At 34.3% G+C, this 22,973-nt stretch overlaps 1 protein-coding gene and 1 long non-coding RNA gene across 3 annotated transcripts; both read left to right on the forward strand.

The window, feature by feature from the left end:
* Positions 1-14,877: 14,877 nt before the first annotated feature.
* Positions 14,878-16,851, forward strand: LOC140841258 (cytochrome P450 71AP13-like). The gene is made up of 2 exons (XM_073208537.1): positions 14,878-15,865; positions 16,127-16,851. The coding sequence occupies exons 1-2, from the start codon at positions 14,939-14,941 to the stop codon at positions 16,742-16,744; spliced, it is 1,545 nt and encodes a 514-aa protein (XP_073064638.1). The 5' UTR covers positions 14,878-14,938; the 3' UTR covers positions 16,745-16,851.
* A 3,532-nt stretch (positions 16,852-20,383) lies between these two features.
* LOC140840420 (uncharacterized) lies at positions 20,384-21,734 on the forward strand. 2 transcript variants are annotated; one of them, XR_012119969.1, is made up of 4 exons: positions 20,384-20,658; positions 20,764-20,881; positions 21,055-21,411; positions 21,488-21,734. It is a non-coding gene; the product is annotated as an uncharacterized lncRNA (long non-coding RNA). The 2 variants fall into 2 exon arrangements; XR_012119968.1 differs by having other exon boundaries at positions 21,055-21,734.
* The last annotated feature ends 1,239 nt before the right edge of the window (positions 21,735-22,973 follow it).

The raw sequence follows: 22,973 nt of genomic DNA on the forward strand, positions 1-22,973 counted from the left end.
AGTTAAATAATTATTTCCAATTGGGCTCTACATGGCCCAATGTTATTTAATTAATAGAACACTTGAATTAATTTAATTATTTGGACTCTACTAGGTCCACTAGTGTTTAATTAATTCAACACTTGAATTAATTTAATTTAGTCCACAATAATGTTTATGAAAATCACAATTTTCAAATACATTATTCACTTGGCCAAATTTTAATCTAGGAACACTTCCATAAATTAAAATTTATATTTCTCTCATAGAAGTCATACTTCTATTTTTCTTTACGCTTATAAACACATTTATAAGCCGTTCAACACATTGAACTATTTTACTTCTCATCGGGATTTACAAAGCTAGTACTTGTGTGGCCCTCAATGGTTCATTGATACAACTAGCCGTGGGTTCACATCTCTATGTGATTCGGACTAAACATGTCCTTATTCGAGCATACCCCAATTGCTCCATTCTTACTTATCAACTCCTTGATAATAAGAACGTCAGAACTCAAGTCTGATAGTACCCAACCAATCACGTTAAACGCCTAGCAGCATCGCTTACGTGATTCCCTAGGTATCACATGATAGTGCCTGGAAGAACCAATCAATTATGGTTAGCGTACAGTACGGTCCCTTCAACTCATATATCCCGACCGATTCGACAACTATTGGTATATCGAGAGTTGTCAATGAATCGATACTATGTGTCATGTTGTGGTTGCATCGATGGTGTAATCTATGAAACCCCTTTCATAATTACCACCATACTCTGATCAGAGATTTCAACCCACACATTCATGAAAAACACATAGGATATCCATACCCGTAGGTAAGCGGTGAATCCCCGGCTACAATGCATCGACTCCTATATGTTTCGCCGTAACACCCAACCTTGCCACCTGATGACCCCATAAGAGTCGGTAAACAAGTCAAAGTGAAACGCTAGCACATAGAGTCTCAATGTTGTCCCGGGTCATAAGGACTAATGGTGTACAACCATAAACTAGGACGTTTCCACTCGATAAGTGAGAACCACTTGGAAAGTTCTTTATAGAGGGTTGTTCAGTGCACTCTACCAGGAGCACCTATCTGCATGCTCGGACATCACAATGTCCCCTACCAATGAAACATGGTACTCACATCGCAGATACTAGTCTCTAACTCGAGCGGCCTATATCCTTCTTAGTGGCGGCTGAATCGACTAGGAACAGTTTAGAATATACAGTATTACAAATATGAGTTTCATGATACTCATCATATGAGCATCTCATATTCTTTCTACTATTTGTATATTCAAGGACTTTATCTATGCAACTCGCATGGGTATAAAGATAAAGATGCGCCAAATTAATAAATTCAAATATTATTAAAAATAAAGATCGTTTATACAAAGAGTTTCATCGTGAACAGCCGGCCAACACTTGGCTCGACGTGCACCTACTCTAACAGTATTTGAAGTTTAGATTCATATATGTGGTAGAATAACCGACAAGAAACTAAGTTTCTAAGTCAGAATTGAATTATGATATGATTATGATTTGATATGAATTTTTGAAGTTTCAAAAGATATTTGAAACTCATATTAATGATTTTGAATGATGTTATTGATTGAAGTGAGTATGTTATTGATGTAGATAAAGTATTATACCGATATCTTCAGGCTACATCAATTGGAACGAGGAATTGAGGTATGTTGCGACCGGGTAACATACGACAGGTATCTGTATTATATGATATATGTGGGATTTATCGGGATGAGATTATGTGTCTATATGCCTTATTTGTTGATTGATGTGACATACATGACATTGAGATTGAGATATCGATGTATAAAATAAATATTTTGTTAACACACATCATTTGATGCATACATCGATACATGACATGCACGTTGATCTATGATCCTTGGACACCCTGATATGATTTGATTGGATTCTGGGGTTTGTGAACACAATTGCTATGCTGGTATTACATGACCCGTAAAGCATAGACATTTGTGGCCCCGATGATTGGATATGAGATTTGGGATTTGATGGCGCTTTGTCGACGCTATCATACGAGTATCCCTTATTGAGGCCGGTGTGCCAGCTCGAGAATTGATTTGATAGCGATTCGTTTGATTCTGACATGTGCTAGTGGATGGACATTTGACCTGATACCTCCACGACATACATGCATTGCATATCATATATCATTGTTTAGATATATGTGGTATATATGATTGGTTGTTCCATACGGAGCTTTACTCACCTCCAAGGGGGGCTGTTGTTGTCTTTGTGTGTGGACAATGGCAGGTACTCCAGGATATCAGGAGACCGGAGAGGGTACTTCTGGAGGGAGCCACAGCTTGGGCTGAGATTTTATGTTTATGTCTTGTTCCCAGTATATATGTATATGTATCTATATACCGGGGCATGTCCCGAGAATATGAGATGTTTGTATGTGAATGGTTTTGATTACATGTGGGCATGTTTTTGACGTGAGATGAGATACTATTTTTAGTATTCAAATAAAAAGATTTGGGCTCATCGTAAAGAAATTTTAAACTCGTTTTTCGCTGTAATTAGTTAACCCTAATCTGATTGTATTGTAATAACGATAGCCCCACATGGATTGTGTTGAATGTTGATGTATGATTTTGGGGATTGACATTATGGATTTTTATGCATTTAGGATTTTGGAAATTTTGAGTTATTTTAGTATGAAAATTTCGAATTTTAGAAAAGAAAAAAATTAGTAGGATTTTAAAATTAAAAAGTTGTGGACGTTTCAAAATGAATATGAAATTTGTTCATCATATATTTCATTGAAAAATTGGGGAATTTCACGTAATTTTTGCTTCGGTGTAATAGAAAAGTTACGTGTAAGTGTTGCTCTAGAGATAGGGCACACACGACAATGTGCCGTCATTTACATTGTCAACATTTTCATCATCTTCTCCATCAATCAAGGGAGCATCCAAATCATCATTGCTACTCCTGACATGACACGAACTATCCCCAACACAAATCCTCTTGTTCAAGCATGTGTTCTGTAATTGAGGCGAAAATATTTGCAACCCTAGTAGAACTATCGAAAGGTCTAACATTTGTGGTATTTTCTTCATGAGCTCATGAATTTAAATCACATTTGTTAGAACATTTCATGTTTTCAATCCTGATTTTGTTGTTAACAAAACTTGTTATTGTGTTTCTAACATATTTACTCAAGCACGATAAATAAATAAAACAATATATTGATGATTTTTAAAATTAGAAAATAGATGAATTTAATATTTTATAAATGAAAGAAGAATGCTAACAACTTCGATCTGACGGCGTGCAATATGCGCCGCGGAAAGGTATCCGCAGCGTGCAATGCACGCTGCGACGCACGCTGTAAAGTTGAAAGCCGTCTTAAGTTTGACACTATTGACGGCGTGCGATTTACGCTGTGGTTTAGTCTACTAACGGCATGCAGAGTATGCTGTTGATAGTTAAACTATTGACAGCGTGCATATGTACGCCGTTAATACACTATCTGCAGCGTGCAATGAATGCCGTTAATGTTAAAAAAACATATAAATCTTAGCGACGGTTTGTGACAAATCTGTCGCTAAATATTAGCGACGGTGTTTAAATGTAGCGACAGTTTGCAACTGTAACGACGATATTTAAATTTAGCGACGGTTTTATAAACCGTCGCTAAAATCTGCGTAAAAATAAAAAAAAATTTACTTTTATAATTTAGAAATTTTTTTTTAAAAATACAATACACCTATGATAAATAAACTCATTATCTTAATTAAAACACTTAAAAATTAACCAAAAATCGAAACAAAAAAATGTACCTAAATCGAAGTTAAAATCGTTTAAGAAAGAAAAATTCTAAGTGTTGTAAAATAGTGGGTAAGAAACTGGAACGGAAATCGGATATTTATACACAATTTGCGACTATTACCGACGGTTTTCCAAAATAACCGTCGCTATGAGCGACGGGTTAATTATAATCGTCGCTGATTTATGGCACGAAGCGACGGTTTACTGATAACAGTCGCTAACCGCGACGGTGTTTTATTGTACTGTCGCCGATTTAGATCGGCGACGGTTTCAAAACCGTCGCAATATTTTATATCAGCGACGGTTTTTATAAAACTGTCGCTAATTGAAAATTTCGTAACATTTTCCACAGCGTGCTATCAATGCAAGCCATGAATGCATAGGGTATTAACAGCGCACATTATGGCACGCTGCGGATAGTATATAATATTACTTTCTGCAGCATGCTTTTAATGCACGCCGTTAATGTATATGTGATTAACGGCGCGCATGAAACGCACGCCGCGGAAAGTATATAATATTTACAGCACACATAAATGCACGCCGCAGATATTACTTTCCGCAGCGTGCTTTTGATGCACGCCGTTATTTCTGTCAAGTACAACAATATTAACAGCACACATATTATGCACGCCGTTAAAAGCACTATTCGCAGCGTGCTTTTAATGCACGCTGTTGATAACGTGCTGCAGAAAATCATTTTTCTTGTACTTGATGTTCTAAATGTTACATTTTGTTTAAACAAATCTCATTTTATAAATGTTTAATTATATTTTTTTATTTATGATGTTTATTGCGTTTAATTTTTTAATAATTTATGCAAATGAGATTTGTTTAAACAAAATGTAACATTTAGAACATCAAGTGTATTAAATAGTTTCGTCTCAGATCGAAGTTGTTAGCATTCTTCTTTAATTTCATTGCTACTTTTATTAAAACCCAACTTTTAGCACGTTCACTTTTAAGAAAAACTTAATAGCACTTTTAATTAAACTAAAACTTTTAAAACTGAAAAAAAAAAAAGAAAAAAGAAAATAAGTAGTTACATAAATAATTTATATAAAGGAAAATCCAAAACCTCTTAACCCCATCTTTCACGTAAACCCGTCAGAATAGAAAAGAGGAGCTCTGCGGCTGCTAGGTTTCCTTTATGTTAAAATAATTTGTAATTTCTATAGTCGTTTTCTAGAATATTTACTAGTACTTTGAAAGTCATCTAGGAAGTTTGAATAGCTAGTCAAAGAGTAGATTAATAAGTCTTGAAAATTGTGAGACTTGATTTATAAATATGCTTATGTAATCTACATAGTATTAAGCCAAAATATATAATCAAATGTATTGCATCACTTGAATTTCTACTTCAAAATTTAGTCCGATGTGCCCCTTCAAATTTGGTATCAGAGCTTCAAAAGTAAGCATTGTTTGTACAAGCAATTTGTTTGTTCTCACGTAAACAATTTTCTTGCACTGGTTGCCTCCTTACACAGGTCCCCCAGAGAAGAAATTACTAAGTCCATTTTGTTTTCATTTGTTACACTAGCAATATCGACATATTTCAATGGCTGGAAATTTGCAAATCACAATGTTTAAATATTCTTCGACAGAGCTACCCATATTTGAAGGAAAACATAATGATTATTGGAGCGCCGAAATGATGGATTTCTTCATCTCCGAAGATTTATGGGATACCATTGAAAATGATTATCCAGAACCACCTAACGAAGATGGTGCAGATTGGAGCCAAGATCAACAAACTAAATACAAACAAGATCAGAATAAATATGCTACTGCACTTCGGTATTTAAAGCAAGGGGTTAGTAAATCTATCTACCCTAGAATATTCAACAAAATAAAAACAAAGGAAGCATGAGAAGTCTTGCAACAAGAATTTCATGGAAATGATAAAGTTGTCTATCAAGCTTCAATCTCTATGGAGAGATTTCGATAATTTCTTGATGAAAGAAAACGAAAATATCAGAAGTTTTTTCTCCAGAGTTGCAGAAATTGTGAATAATATTCAAGACAAACGAGTGGTCGAGAAAATCTTGCGAAGTTTACCACCAAAGTTCAATCATTGTGTTGCAGAAATCGAAGAATCGAAAGATCTTTCCAACTTGTCGATGTTTGAATTAATGAGCTCTCTTCAAGCACATGAAGAAAGAATTAATCGGTCATCAAAACAACCTTTGGAGCAGGCATTTCAATCCAAAGTTTGATTTTCTGATAAGAAACCGAATAATTTTGGGACTTCAAAGAATTCATGGCAGAATAAAAATCAAAGTGGCAAAGGAAAGTGGGAGAGAAATGATCGAGGAAAAGATGAACAAAGAAGTGGGGTGCGAAAAAATTCTCATGATGGTCCTTATTGCATCATATGTAAGAAGGATAATCACAATTCGAAAGATTGTCGTTTCAAGTGTACAAGATGTCAGATTCCTAATCATTCTCAAAGGATTGTTGGCATCAAAATAAACAAGGAAAAGAGCATGCCAACATTTCAAAGGAAAAAAAAGAAGATCTCATGTTCTACAATTGCATGAGTGCTGAAATTGAAAATCAAAATGTTTTGTATATTAACAGTGGTTGTAGTAACCACATGACGAGTAAGCTTGACAGCTTTGTGGAACTTGACAGAAGTTTTTCTTCTGAGGTAAAGCTTGGAGATGGCAAGATACAAAAGTGGAAGGCAAAGGCGCCATCGAGGTTTACTCCAAGCAAGGTAACAAAAAACACATCTCAGATGTTCTTTATGTGCCAAATCTAGCTCAGAATCTGCTGTGTTGGTCAACTTATTCAAAAGGGTTATTCGGTTCATTTAGGTGACGATGCATGCATGATTTTTGGTGACGATGCATGCATGGTTCATTTCCATTTCCCAAATCTGCTTCGCGTGCGAAAACTCCATTAGAATTGGTTCATGTCGATATTTTTGGTCGTACTCGGACTACTTCGGTAAGCAACAAGAGGTATTTCTTATTGTTTGTCGAAGATTTTTACTCAATGATTTGGATATATTTCTTGAGTGAAAAAGCAGAGGTTTTCTCAGTTTTCCTCCAGTTTAAGGCTCTTGTTGAACGTCAGAGTGGTTATTTAATAAAGACTCTAAGGACAGATCGTGGTGGAGAATTTATATACAATTCATTCATGAATCACTTTAAGGAGAATGGAATTCAAAGGCAGCTCACAGTGAAATACACTCCACAGCAAAATGGTGTCGCAGAAAGGAAAAATCAAACAATTGATGAAATGGCCCAAAGCATGCTTGAAAAAAAAGGTTTGCCCAAAAAATCCTGGGCAGAAGCTGTTAATACAGGAGTATATATTCTTAATCGTTCACCCACGAAGGCGGTTTTGAAAAAAACACCAATTGAGGCATGGAGTAAGAGAAAACCACAAGTCGATCACTTGAAAATTTTTGGGTGCATTTCAGCGCCCCAGGGGCTTCAGAACCCTCGATCTATGAATTTTGATGAAATCTCTATATGGGTTCAATGTTATAACCTGCCATTAATTTACATGCATGAGGATGTTCTTCAGAAAATGGGAAATCAAATTGGTATAGTGGAGGAGATTGATACTCGGGAAAATGGCTTCGTCTTGGGACACTTTGCTCGAATAAAGGTACGTATCAATGTTTATAAACCTCTTAAAAAATCTTTAAGGATCTCTGTTAACAAAGAAGATGAGGATATCATTGTCATCTTGGCATATGAAAGGTTACCATATTTCTGCTACAATTGTGGTTGTCTCGAACATACTTTTCGGGATTGTACATCTCCTCTGGAAGAGTTAGGTAAAATGTCGTATGGCAGTTGGTTACGTGCTGGGAATTTGAAGGCGGGTAAGCGGAAATTTTATTTGGATAAATATAATAAGCCCAATGAAGATACTCGGAGTGGCGAATCGGACCGTCAGACGGTGACTGCTGAGAGCACTACCCTGGCTGCCAAGAACAAAGGTCATGCTGGCCTGCTAGCCCCTCTCCCCGAGGGATGTGTTTTTTCTCCCACTGAGAGTCGGGTTTTACTTCCACTGGAAATTCCCCAAGCTCCTCTCCCGGTCAATCCCATGACAATTATCCCCATTGATGGCGGCACCAGTAATAAATTAGCCTTAGGTGATCTACCTAGTATGCAACCTATTGATATTGGCACCACCCAGACTACTAATGGACAGAAAAAGTGGAAACGTCGTGCTCGAGACCATGGGTCTAATATTAATAACATTAACAGTGTGTCTACTGCTCCATATATGATATCTCTTGGTGTCAATCCTATCACCTTTAAGAAACGAGGGCTTGAGGAATCTACGGATCAGATCGATACTAATGCAGCGGCGGTGGTTGCTAAGCAATCCCGCCGATACCAATGAGTTGTATAACTTGGAATGCTCGAGGGTTTGGGAAACAACGAGCATTTCGGGAACTAAGGCGACTTGTCCCAGAAAAGAACCCAACCCTGATTTTCATTTGTGAGACGAAAATGATGGGTTTTAAATGTCAATGGTGGAAGCATGTTCTGGGGTTTGACGGTTTTTTTGTAGTAGATTGCAAAGGAAGAAGTGGGGGACTAATTTTGTTGTGGCGTACTCCTTTTGACGTTAGTATTCACTTTTACTCTTCTGTCCATATTGACTGCTCTATTCAGCATGAGGAGAAGCTATGGAGATTCACAGGTTTTTACGAGAACCCAGATACTAGTCGTCGACATTTCTCTTGGGACCTGCTTCGGCGTCTTTGCTCAGTCCCAGAACTCTGCACTCTTCCGTGGTTGGTAGGGGGTGATTTTAATGAGATATGCTTTGACCGAGAAAAAGTTGGGGGTAACCCTCGGCCACTCTCTCAGACTAGAGCGTTTCGGGATGTTCTGAATGATTACTCTCTTCAGAATCTCCATGCAGAGGGCGAGTTCTTTACATGGGTCAACCGACGTTCTTCGGACGCCCTTATTTTTGCTCGCCTCGATCGGTATGTGGGTTCTCTTGAATGGAGGCTTCTCTTCCCAGCATCTCAAGCTCATTCATTGGAATTCTTCCATTCCGATCACAGACCAATCTCCATTGAACTTCGAGGACCGCAGCAACAATCGTCTAGAAAGCACAATGTGTTTCGATTCGAACCCCACTCGCTTACTGAATCAGACTGTCGAGAGGTAGTGGAACGGGGATGGCGCAAATCTGATAGTTCTATCTCATACCTAACCGTCTTTTGAGTTGTAAGGAATCGTTGCGGATTTGGATAGGAGATCGCTTTCATAATCTTCCTCGCCAAATTAAAAGAAAACGACATCAGCTGAATATTTTGAAATCGCATAAACACCGGCAAGACTCGGCCATTCAAATTGGTGATCTAGAACGCGAGATTGAGAAGCTAGCGTACAAAGAAGAATTATATTGGCGACAAAGGAGTAGAGTTTCCTGGCTAGCTCATGGAGATCGGAACTTCAAATTCTTCCATGCTCGTGCCTCGACTCGCCGAGCAAAGAACCATATAAAGGGTCTGGTTTCTCCTAATGGAGACTGGTGCAAAGAGCATAACAGAATGTCTGATATTATATACCAATATTTTGTGAATTTATTCTCGACAAATAATCCCTCTCAGGACGATCGCAGTATGATTCTCGATTGTGTGACACCAAATATTGATGGACATTTGAATGAGATTTTATGTGGGCCTTTCTCGGCTCTTGAAGTCCGCAAAGCCCTCTTTGATATGCACCCTGACAAAGCCCCAGGCCCCGATGGCATGTCAGTCTTTTTTTTTCAGAAATTTTGGGATGCAATCGAATGTGAGGTAACGACTGCTGTTCTTAGTGTTCTTAATGATGGGAGAGACATTGATGAGTGGAATGCAACTTTTATAGCTCTTATTCAGAAAATTAAGAATCCTATGACAATGAAGGATTACAGGCCAATCAGTTTATGTAATGTCTGCTATAAAATAGTTGCTCGAGCTCTAACGAACAGACTGGTCCAGTTCTTGGGAAGACTGTTAATGAGATTCAGAGTGCATTCATCCCTGGATGCCTCATTTCAGATAATATTATTCTAAGTTTTGAGACACTGCACTAGATTAGAAGTAGAAAACAAGGCCAAAAAGGATATGATGCGCTGATATGAGCAAAGCGTACGATAGAGTAGAGTGGTGTTTTCTTGAGGATATGATGATTCGACTAGGTTTTGCGCCATCATGGGTGGAGAAGATCATGCGGTGTGTGAGATCTGTTAGATACTCTGTCTTACTGAATGGCGATCTGATTGGAAATATTACTCCGAGTAGAGGGTTGAGACAAGGCGACCCACTTTCCCCCTACCTGTTTGTGCTATATTTTTTTTCTGATGACAGCCTCTTGTTCTTTAGAGCGACAATGGAATATTGTATGGCAATTAGCAACTGTTTGTCGTTATATGAAAGGGCTTCGGGGCAACTTATTAATTTTGAGAAATCCTCTTTATCGTTCAGTCCTAACAATACTGACCAAATGAGAGATCAGATAAAATCGGCACTAGCGATACCTGTGGTTCAGGAACACGAGGTGTATTTAGGCCTTCCAGTTGCTTCTAGTCGTAGTAAAAAGCTGCAATTCCGGTACCTGGTGGAAAGGGTTGTTATAGAACATGGTGGGGAAATAAATATTTTTCAGTGGGAGGCAAGGAGACCTTGATCAAATTTGTGCTTCAAGTCATACCTACTTATGCAATGTCGTTCTTTCGTATCCCAAAATCTATTTGTGAGGAGATTGAATGAGCGCTAATTTCTGGTGGGGAATGGAACAAGGGAGGAGGCGCCTACATTGGAAAATTTGGAGTGCTCTTTGTCGACCAAAGTGAATGGGGGGCTTGGGCTTCCTCCATCTTGAGACTTTCAATAAAGCTTTAGTGGCCAAACATGTTTGGCGTATTGTTACTGATCCGGGCTCCCTGCTTGCTCGAGTATTGAAAGCTCGGTACTTTCGACACCTTGATATCATGGAAGCACCTCTTGGTAGTAACCCATCCTACATCTGGCAATCGTTGTTATGGAGCAGGACACTGCTGGAAAAAGGTTTATGCTGGAAAGTAGGAGATGGTTTGAAAATTGCTACTTTTGGGGAGCATTGGATTCCAGGAACGGTGAGCCGGGTGCCTCTCCAACCTAATTCTGAGAATTTTTCTACAGTTAGCTCGCTCATCAACGGCGAGAATTGGAAAGAGGACATTATCCATAATCTGTCCTCTTCACATCTAGTCAAGGAGATATTATCGATTTCTCTCTCCCCAACTCAAAAAAAAAGATATTCGGTTTTGGGCTCTTGATCCGAAAGGTATATATTCAGTTCGGAATGGCTATAAAGCAGAGATCGGTTTGTTTGATTCTCTTCCCTCGAGCTCGAGCCACCATACTCTAGATGGCTGGCGGTTTCTATGGTCGCTTAACACCCTCCGAAGGTCCGAGTGTTTTGGTGGAGAGTTTTACAAAATATCATTCCCACAAAGAACAATTTATTGGTTCACCATGTTCCAGTCATTGGGTCGTGTCCTCTCTGTAATCATGCTCGCGACTCCACTACCCACGCTCTGTTCACCTGCTCGGCCATAAAGCATGGCTGGAAAGGAACTGGTTTTTGGCACATCTTAAAACAATCCCGACATCTGGATGCTTCAGACATATTACTCTGGATGAAAGATAAGCTAACTAAGAAATATTATGAAGTCTTTGTGATGCGTTCGTGGGCAATTTGGAGTGAGAGACTTCGACTTACTCATCTCCGTAATGGGAACCCTCATGCGACCTATGTGGAGTGGTGCACTACCCTATTGGAAGACTTCCAAGCGGCACGCCAGGCTCTTTCGCTAGCTCTAGCCCATGAACCTTTATGCTCTCCGAATTCCTGGATTGCTCCTCTTCTGAATACTCTACGCCTGGACGTTGATGCATCTTATAATGAAGGTACTAATAGATTCGCACTTGGTGGGACAATCCGAAACCATGAGGGTCAACCAATTCTTGATTTTGGAAAAAAGATTGCGATACCCATATCGGTTATGTTTGCTGAACTTATTGCTATTCAAATTGGAGTCAATATCTCTAGGGAACACAACATTGAGATTCATCTTATCACCTCAGACTCTCTCTTTGCTGTGCAAGCAGTCACAAGTGGATATGAGAATCGCAGCTACGCCGGGACCTGACTTCAGATATCCGAGGCCTCTTGCCTCTTCTGGGAAATCCATCTTTGAGGCATGTGCGGCAAACTGCTAATAATGTTGCACATAATATTGCCTCTTTTGCTTGTTCTACCCTTTCTTTCTTTGTTTGGAAGCGTGGAGATTTTCTTTTTCGGCTTATTAATCTTGTAATTAAGGATCTCTTTCTTATTCAATAAATTACAAGAGCTTTCACCATCAAAAAAAAGAAAGCACAATGCTCGTCTCGTAGCCTAGGTTTATGCTCAATAGCCTTGAGTGGATTTCAATGAAACTTTTTCTCCTGTGGTTCGAATGGAGACAATAAGATCAGCTCTTGCAATTGCAGCTCAATTAGAGCTCAGTGTGTTTCAGTTAGATGTTAAATCAGCTTTCTTAAATGGGGAAATTGAAGAGGAAATTTATGTTATCTAGCCACAGGGTTTCATAATTGAAGGAAAAGAAGATAAGGTTTATAGACTATGAAAGGCCTTGTATGGTATGAAGCAAGCTCCTAGAGCTTGGAATTGCAAAATTGATGGGTATTTTCTCAAGAATGGTTTTGAAAGAAGCAAGAATGAACCAGCTCTATATGTGAAAAAATATGGGAATGATTTCATTGCGGTATATTTATATGTTGATCATTTGATTTACTTTGGAATTAATACGGTTTTTTCGAAGGAGTTCAAGGAGAAAATGATGCCATATTTCGAAATGACCGACCTTGGAACGATGAAGTATTTCCTTGGTATTCAAGACAAGCTAATCGAGAAAATTTTCTGTCACAAGAAAAGTACGTAAAGCATTTGCTCAAAAAATTCCGCATGACAAATTGCAAACATGTTAGCACTACAATGATGTCGAGGAAATGTTTTGAAACTTAAATTTTTAAGAGGAAATGTGAGTGGTAAACGCATGCAGAGTTATAATAATAATAATAATAATAATAATAATAATAATAATAATAATAATAATAATAATAAAATTCCTTTATTTTATTCCAAAAAAATTTTTTCCAAATATTTTTAATGCCAAAAATATTTGGGATGAAGTTATGACTGATTTAACGGATTTGGATGTCAGTATTCGTGTTGGGTCTTCATTGCCAATTTGACGGCTTTGGACGTCGGCCTTCGGGTCCAGGTACCTCTGCCAACTTGAATGTTGACGGCGTATTGATGTCGGCCTTCGAGTCCGGATGTCTTGCCAAATCTGGATTCTTGTATGCTTGATTAAACGCCTGTGATTGATGATTGAATAAGTTTCCGAGCCACACTTCATAAAAGTATTTTTGAAGATTTTTAATTGATGATTTTGAGATTAAGGAAGATCTAAGGAAAATGTTGAATGTTGATGCTATGGATAATGGTTCATTTTTGTGGTTAAAGTGATGATATTTCATGAGTTTTATTATGGCACTTTTGAAAATGTATGTGTACTCGAGTGTTATTTTAATATGCAAAAGGATTATGTTATTATAAAAATTTGAGATGAGGAAAAAAAAGAATTATGTTAAAATTTTGAAGAAAATGTTTAATGCATGTACTATTTTTATTATATGGTATTCGTTATTTCTGAAGGGACTTACTTAATTAGCTTCTAGTTCAATAGTTTTCATCGATGCAGGTATAGATGACCGAGTTAGTGCTGACTGACGAGTATGGGCGGTTCATGATAGGATTTTTATTCTTGAGGGTGACGATGAAAATTTTTATTTTATGGTTTATGAAGGTATTCTAAAATTTGAAAGTTAGCTGAATTTTATTTACAAGTTTATTAAAAAAAAAATCGCATGTTTATAAGAAATGTTTTAGGATGTTTCATTTTGGATATATAAAATATGAGATTTGGAATTGGATTTGAAAATTAAAAAAATTCTTATATTAAATTTTTTTTGCTTATTTTTTATTAATAATATTTCTATAAATATTCATACTTTTTTTATCAAAAACAAATAGTTTTTGCTTATTTTTAAATTTTTTATTAATAATATTTCTATAAATATTCATATTTTAATTAAAAACAGAAAAAATTATTTTTAACATATAAATTTTTTTTTATTAAATATATTTTTTAAGAAATGAAAATATGTAAAATTTATCAAGATGAAACTAAAAAAGGTACCAAATTGCGCTTTTATCCCATCAAATTAATTTGAATTCCATTTTTTCAAACACACGATAAAGAATCGTAGTTCGAATGTCTATTCATCTATTGTTTCCTATGCAATTTTAAACATCGATTTAAACAATAATGTTTTCATAAAAAAAAAAAAGCAGGTTTAAAAAAGAGTGAGTGTACGTAAGTGTGAGAAGTGTGACAAAGACACTACAAATTTGATATTAGAAAACTCTCGACTCAATATGTTACCATCAATTAGTCAATTATAAATTTGTGAGATATTATATATGTAGATATTAACATATTGTATATCAGTAATTTCATCAATTAAAGATTGTCATCAGAAATCACAACCTTTTCTTTTCCAGATTTATTGGGAAATTAATTTTATTTTGAGTTTTGGTCTATTAAGTTTTTAAATTTGGTTGCAATACACAAACTTTTGATTTTCTATTATTTTGCTTTAATTACTGACATGCAGTTAGACAAGTGAGTAATTTTCGATGTAATATCCGCAAATTTTCAGTAGCTAATAAGTATTTTTCTGTGAAATAAAACTTAAAATAATTGAAGTGCAACGATGATGAAATATATATTTTATTCAGTAAAATCAAAATTTTCTTTTTAAAAATGTCGTACGAATCATTGTTGGAATTGGCTAAAAAATCAAAGATCTAAATCAAGGCTCGTGGCACAATCAAGATTGCAGAACATGTGATATTTTCTGGTCCAATAATTGATATACAATATATTATATATACCACTCATGAGACTTAAATTCAAATAATTTACATAAAAGATAGAATCTGTTACATTGAAATTGAACATAAAACCTCAGAAAACAACAGAGAAATGGATTCTCTCCAGCAATGGCTAGAACAAAGCTCCATCTTCCAAGCCTCCACACTAATCCCATCCATCTTACTTCTCATACTTTTAATATATCTTTCAAACAAGAAATTCAACACCCAAAACGTGAAACTTCCTCCAAACCCTCCAAAGCTCCCCATAATAGGCAACCTCCATCAACTCAGCAAACACCCCCACCTCTCTCTCTACTCTTTATCCAAGAAATATGGTTCCATTTTTCATCTTCAGCTTGGAGAAATCCCCACTGTAATCATTTCGTCGGCCGAGATGGCGAAAGAAGTTCTCAAAACACACGATCTTGCGTTTGTGAACCGGCCTCAGATATTCGGGGCCAAACATCTTTTCTACAACTGCACGGATATGGCATTTGTGCCATATGGCCCGTACTGGAGGCATGTAAGGAAGATATGCATATTGGAGATCTTGAGTGCCAAAAGGGTCCAATCCTATGAGTTTGTAAGGGAGCAAGAAGTTGTTAAACTGATTCATCGTATCGAAGAATCATCGTATCCTCAGACGTTAAACCTGACAAAGCTGCTGCATATGTATGCTAACGATGTTCTTTGCCGGATTGTGTTTGGGAAAGATTTCTCAGCAGGTGGGGAATATGAGAGGCTTGGGTTTCAAGAAATGCTTGAAGAGCTTCAAGAACTGCTCGGAGGGTTTGATGTCGGTGATTTCTTTCCTTCGATGGAGTTTGTTCACACTTTGACAGGCAACAAATCCAGGCTTCTGCGTGCTTTTAGGAGATTTGATGAGTTCTTTGATGGGGTTATCGAGGATCATTTGAACTCCAACAACATGAGAGAGCACAAGGATTTTGTGGATATCTTGCTTGAAGTGCAGAAGGATAATATTCAATATGGTGAGATTCCTCTAACCTTGGATAATGTCAAAGCAATCCTCTTGGTAAGTCATGCCGTTCAAACTTCTTATTTTTCTTCGGAAAATGTTTATATGATTTGAATTATTATAACTCAAACAGTTATTTAGCTTATATATGGTCTGAAAAACCCAATCTGCCTCAAAAAGCTTTTGCAACAAAATAGATTTTTTAGACATACGTGGTAGCTAGGCGCGCAGAACAATTTTTTTACAATTAAATGTTAAAATTAAGTACTCTTGATTTTTCGACCTTTGATCTTCTTCTTCATCGTATTTTGCATGCAGGACATGTTTGCTGCAGGAACAGACACAACTTTCATAACCCTCGACTGGGGAATGACAGAACTAATCACTCACCCAAAAATCCTGAAAAAACTGCAGTCCGATGTTCGAAGTAAACTCGGAGGCCGTAAATTCGTGTCGGAATCCGATATAACACAAATGAACTACATGAAAGCCGTTATCAAAGAAATCTTCAGGCTACACCCTCCTGCACCAGTACTACTCCCCAGAGAATCTATGGAAGAAGTCTCCGTTGGTGGGTACACAATCCCTGAAAAGACAAGAATTTACATCAATGCTTGGGCCATAGGGAGGAGCCAAGAATCCTGGAAAGACCCTGATATATTTGATCCTGAAAGATTCATGGATAATGAAATTGATTTTAGAGGGAAAGATTTTGAGTTGATACCTTTTGGTGCGGGGAGAAGAAGCTGTCCTGGGATTGCATTTGGTTCTGCGACAGTTGAGCTTGCACTGGCGCAGCTGGTTAACTGCTTTGATTGGGAGCTTCCGCCAGGAGTCCAGCCGGCGGATCTTGATATGACTGAAGTTTTTGGGATTACGATGCATAGGTTTTCTCCATTAATGGTGGTTGCGAAGCCAATTTTTAAAGGAATTTGAAGCCCACACAGGTTTCTGGTTGAGGAATTTTAGCGTGTTAAATAAATTATCACATGTATGTGTTAATCTCAGTGTCTGCAAACAGAACTGGATAATGTAAAAGATCTACAGCTTGAAATTATATCTTTTAACTAAAACTTTCTCCTTCATGATATTTCTCAAGGCAAAAGTTCTGTTGCATTGATCATAAAGCTCTAAAATTTCCTGCAAAAAGATCCCAGTGAAAAATGAAAAAATCTGATAGAGGAGGAGGTCAAAATATAAAAGGGTACTTTAATTAACTTGAAATTAAAAATTTCATACAAAAGAAAGTTTCTGATGCTAAAAAAAGGAAAGTTCAACATAGGTCAGTTTGGTTATATGGATCCAAAAGTGGGACAGATAAGTGAGCAGATAAATAATCCTAGGATATTATGGTGGATTTGTTTACATATAAAAATGTATTGACTATGAAACAAGTATAGCAGAGAAAAAGTTAGGATTGTGCCCAAGGCGAAGCTTATTAAAGCCAAAAAATATTAATAGTATTTTAAATATAAGTGGGCCAATTTTATTTTTTTTAAAACCTGCATACACATGACTTAGAACTTTCCGTTGGGTTTACGCTTTCAAAAGCAATATAAATTCGATAAAAACTTCTCTAGAATTTATAAAGTGTTGGAAAAACCATATTCTTTTTTCCATATTATATTTGGCATAAAATCATCATGTAAAATTTTCTTCTGATTACTTTGTGAAAAATAATTGGCAAAATATAATACATGTTGAATTAGGATTCCATGAAAAAGATCCCTTTGAAACACTTCAAAAATACTTTGGAAAAGGTCGATATTATAAACCTTGGAACGTAAATAAAACCCCTTATTTCTATCAAGCAATTCTAGAAACTACTGACTCAGCATTGTTTAAAAATTTCTTCTTGGATCAAAGCCATAATGATCCCGCTTATTCCACCTGTAAAATCCTAAAAGTCATTGCTCCAATTGACTGGGGCTATAATCTTTCAAAACCCATATTATTTCCAGCAAAATATAAAGAGGCATCATTTTTCGAAATACCTTTTGACTATTGGGACTATCAAAAGGCCTGGTACAATTCTTTCTTAATTCAAAACCAGAAACATATATATATATATATATATATATATATATATATATATATATATATATATATATATATATATATATATATATATAGACACACACAATGTGAGTATGTTTTTATTATATATCTGGAGATTTTCTTTCTTCGGTCATTGTTGGTTTTTTTAGACCATGATCTCATATCGTCTGGAATTTGAAGTCAATGAATTGATTTCAGGGGCGAAGTTTATTAGAGTTTTTTTTAGGCCGAAAACAAAAAGGAATGAGAAGACAACTTCAATTGATTAGTTTTAACTATCTGGAGTTAGGTATAAATTTAGAACTTTTAATTTTATGCTTCAATTTTCATTTTATTTTCCTTATCTATACATCTATACATATTATAAAAGTGTGAACCAGGGTCAAAGTTTTTCATTGTGTATTGTCAACTTTGTCCTTGTTTTGTACACACTTGAGTAATTTAGTAAGAATGTTTTAGTAAAATCAATTATTATGATAAGGTCAAAATTGTAAAAATACGTGTTTGTTGGATAAACATCAAATTTGAGAACATATTTTTTTCTATTAGTACTTTGATTTTTATTATTATAAATTTTTTATTTAATTATAGATAAAGTGAACATATTTTTTTCGACGAAAATCTACATATTTGTTGAAAATAAAAAACAAGGGTAACATATTTTTTTTTTAAAAAAATGCCAAAATACTTTGATTATTATTATTATTATTATTATATTTTTTATTTGGTCATAGATAAAATGAAAATAATTTTTCCCACAAATATCAACATATTTGTTGAAAATAAAAATTAAATTTGATACGTCATAGCTATAATATATCTACTTAAAACTTAATAAATGACCGACTGAAGTAGGACAACATAGGTAATTTGTATAATAATAAAATTTCACATGCTCCAATTATAATTATATTTTAAAATAAGTATGAAAGGTTATGAAAAACATAAACTTATTTTAACATGATTATAATAGTTTATTAAGTAATTTTAAATAAAATTATATTATCTTTAATAATTGAGTTATTATTTCGGTAGAACTCTAAATAAGATGGATTCTTTTTAACACAAGATAAGAAGAACTCTAGATAAGAAGGATTTATTTAACACAAGATAAGAAGGATTCTATTAAGACTCTATCATTATATTAATAATTATATATATAGTGTAATACTTTCAAATGTATTCAACAAAAATACACAGAAATTTTCTCTACAAGTTTGCATAACCGCGTTTCGAAATTCGGAGAAGGCTGGGGATTTGGAGGTAGGCTGGATATTCATTCAAAGTTGAAACTTCTTAAATAAAAAATTGACAGGTATTGATCTTTAATCTTCGTGCGTTCTATTAAACTTATTTGTATTGAATATACTCGATGAATTGAACTAAAAACATGGAGAAATCAAAGCATCGAATTTTGTAACCCAAGGTTCCATTGCTTTTAAATAATTGTATTTATTTCATTTTCCAAACATTTTGAATTAAGAACCCGTTCGATTTGTGTACCATGCCAAAATATTATATTTCAATCACAATGTGGTAGACCAATATCTATCAATTTCTATTATTTCCAATATACTTATTATTTATTTAAATTATTGTTGTTTAATATATTTCATTCTCAAAATTTTTTGTGTCATGTCAATTAGAGAGTACAAAATCATATAGTTCGAATGGACACACCTTGCACATATGTCCTATCATCTCGTTGCAACCGAGTCAAAAAAATGCTTCCATAAAGGTTAAAGTAGTACGACAGGGAAGCCAAATACCCGCCAAATCAAATTCGAAGCCTATAAGAAAACTGATCTTTGTGGACGAAGAGGTACTTTCTTCTTATCCATATTCATCTATATTTAAATTGTTGTTATAATAATTAAATAAACATATTCCGTTTTCATTGAAGGGAACAAAAATACATGAAATAATGTTTTCGAACACAATAGATTTTTTTCAAGATCAGTTGAAGATAAACAAAACTTACATCATCTCCGATCCAATTATTCAAGAAGTCAACAACAACTATCCGAATATCAACAAACGGATAGAATTGATTATCCAAACGAAGACGAAAATTGACGAACTACAAACTCAATTCACTTGTTCCAATGTGACTTCTGAACTTACAATGTTTAATGATACAAGCAAAGAATCACATACTAATGAAGATATAGGTATCGATTTATGCGACCAATAAAAACTTTCTAGATTTATGTAATGAAATTATCAAATGTTGTAAAAAATTTGCAGATATAATTGGTGTTCTGAAGGAAGTTCGGCAACTTAATAAATTTCACAAAAAAAGATATGAACATCATCGGATATAGAATAGAGATAGTACTTATAAATCTTTCTTCAGTATTTATTCTATCTTTATGTCTTTATAAAAAATAAAAAGCAAACTAATATTTTTCAAAGACTTATTTTAGTATTAAAATTTGCGATATATGATTGGATAAATATATTTTTAATGATTTTAACTATTTTTCCCTCTTCTTAAAGGCTAGATACTATAACAATTACTTTATGGGATGATTTTGCTATTAATGAAGGACTATTTTTACAAGAGATAGAGATGGATAAACCGGTTATAGCTTTCTGTAACTTGAAAAGACATATATTTGAAGGTAAATTTTTTAAAAATTTTACAATCAATATTTACAAAAATTATTCATTAGCATTACTCACTACTTCTCCTTATAACTGATAATAAGAAAGTTTCGGTTCAAATCAACAACAACAACAACAATGTTCACAAATCCATCTTGCATAGAAAAAGAAACAATAAATATATGGTATTATTATTTTCGATTTTTTTTTTAACAAAACTATAATATTGATATTATTTCTTTTTACTATTCAAGTTTGTAAATATCTTTATGTTAATCATTCTACTACAGGTTAGGTAACAACTTCAAAGAAAGAAGTCTAGAAGAATTATGGATGACATATCAAATTAAAGATGCTGAAGAAATTACTTTGAGGCAAATTCTCGATCAGATTAATATTCTACCAAAGGTTACGTATCATTTATTATTCAATTTATTTTTATTACTTCACGATTATTTTTTTGAATATTTATTCAATGGAACAAATATTTTATTAATGACATTTATAAAAAAAAATTAGATAGGGAATCATAAATTGATATTTAATTTGATGTTATGTATCTCAGTTATTAACAAATACAGAACAAATTCTATTGCTTCAAGGCATACATATATGAGGTAGAAAATAAGGCGAATCCATGGTACGAAGCATGTAGTAATTGCTCAAAATCAGTCAACGAAACAATGAAAATCCGGAGCTGTAATAATTGCATAGAGTTCAATATCAGTATTGTGTCAAGGTAAAATTACATTTAAACATTATATTTATAAGTTTACCTGAGTTGATAATAATGCCTTACATTAAATTGTTATTGTAGATATAGAATAACGATGAGCGTAAATGATGGCACTGCCACTGCAAGTGTTACATTGTTCGGAAATGTCGCAAATGTTTTTATTGGCTGCAGCGTTGAAGATTATATCGATTCCATCACAAAGGTATACAAATAATGATTTTTTTTCCAAAGAATATATGTAATTACCATTTACTAATAAAAATATTCTTTTTCTATAGGATGACAACACTTCAATATACTACAAGCTTTTAGAGACACCAAATAGAGAAGAATATACATTTCTTCTCAAAATGGACAAGTCGGTTGAAATAAAAGACGGAACATTAGCATTTGTAATTGAAGGCATTCAAAATCCAAGCACAAATTTCAACAACAAAAATGTTGCAAGCAAAAAGAGATCTGTAGATTTCGAAAAAGAAGATATTAAAAAGAAAAGAGGATCTCCAACAAATATCATTAATGATATTGGCATACAAATAATAGAAGATCACGACAATACAAATATGGAGATTAAGGATGATGAAATTATAGCTTCTCCTAGGGGTGTTCAAACTTCGGATAAAACCGAAAAAACCGAAAATCCAAACCGAAAAAACCGAACACTAAACCGAACCGAAAACCGAATTTTATAATTCGGATATAAATGTTAAAACCGAAATTAATTTGGTTCGACCGAAAAAACCGAAATTTAATTAAATTAATAATGTTATTTTTATTTTATATTATTTATTGAGATGATATTAGTAAATGAAGAATTATTTTGAATAATACTTAGTTGATTATTGTTTATGTAATTCATTTGTACTTTATATTTAAATATTTTACTAATAAATCATTTAAAAAGATAACATATTATAATTATAATATATTTATATTGTTAATTTAAACAATTGTATCAAAACCGAAATAACCGACCGAAATAACCGAACTATTTCGGTAGAAAACCGAACCGAACCGAAGAAAAATGGTTTGGACATCGGATTATATATTTGTAAAACCGAAAACCGAAAAAACCGAAATAAAAAACCGAAAATCGAACCGAACCGACCGATGAACATCCCTAGCTTCTCCTGCAAGGAAAGATTTTCAGCATAAAAAAATACAGAAAAAAGAGAGATCGTCCAAGAAAAGAATCATTAAAGAATAAAGATATGAAAATGCAAATGATTGATGACGATAAGACCACCAGAATAGTTATTGAAGATGATGATAATATTGCTTCTTTCATGAAGAAGAAAGGGCGAATGAAAAAGGAAAAACTTGTGAAAGATAGAAAATTCCAAAATATAAAAGAAGAAAAGGTTGACACAATTATTTGATTTAAGTTTTAGAATGCATTATCTACGTTATATTTTTATTTTTCTTGAATTAAATAAATAATGGTAAAATAATGTGATAAAATAATGTGATCAACACTATAGATTATATTTTTTCTTTATCTCATATTTATTTTAATACTTTTGTTATGACATCAATTCTATGTTATACTTTTTGATTGATTACTAATATATTTTGCAACAATTATAAATTCATTTATGTTTGAAATACATAACATTTTTTTAACAAATAAGATTTTCACTTTATAATACATGTTGTATAAATTATATTACGTACATTTAATTTTAGTGTTTGACTAAATAAAATAGATGAAAATTATTAATTATTTGCAAACTTATAATATCTTCTTAACTCATTTCTTTAACA

Source organism: Primulina eburnea, chromosome 9 (genome assembly GCF_022965805.1).
Source record: "Primulina eburnea isolate SZY01 chromosome 9, ASM2296580v1, whole genome shotgun sequence".
In the NCBI taxonomy this organism is placed as follows: domain Eukaryota; kingdom Viridiplantae; phylum Streptophyta; class Magnoliopsida; order Lamiales; family Gesneriaceae; genus Primulina; species Primulina eburnea.

Coding starts and splice junctions, on each gene's coding strand:
- LOC140841258 (XM_073208537.1), top strand. CDS start 14,939: ATGGATTCTCTCCAGCAATGGCTAGAACAAAGCTCCATCTTCCAAGCC. Junction 15,866..16,126: donor ATGTCAAAGCAATCCTCTTG/GTAAGTCATGCC, acceptor TTTTGCATGCAG/GACATGTTTGCTGCAGGAAC.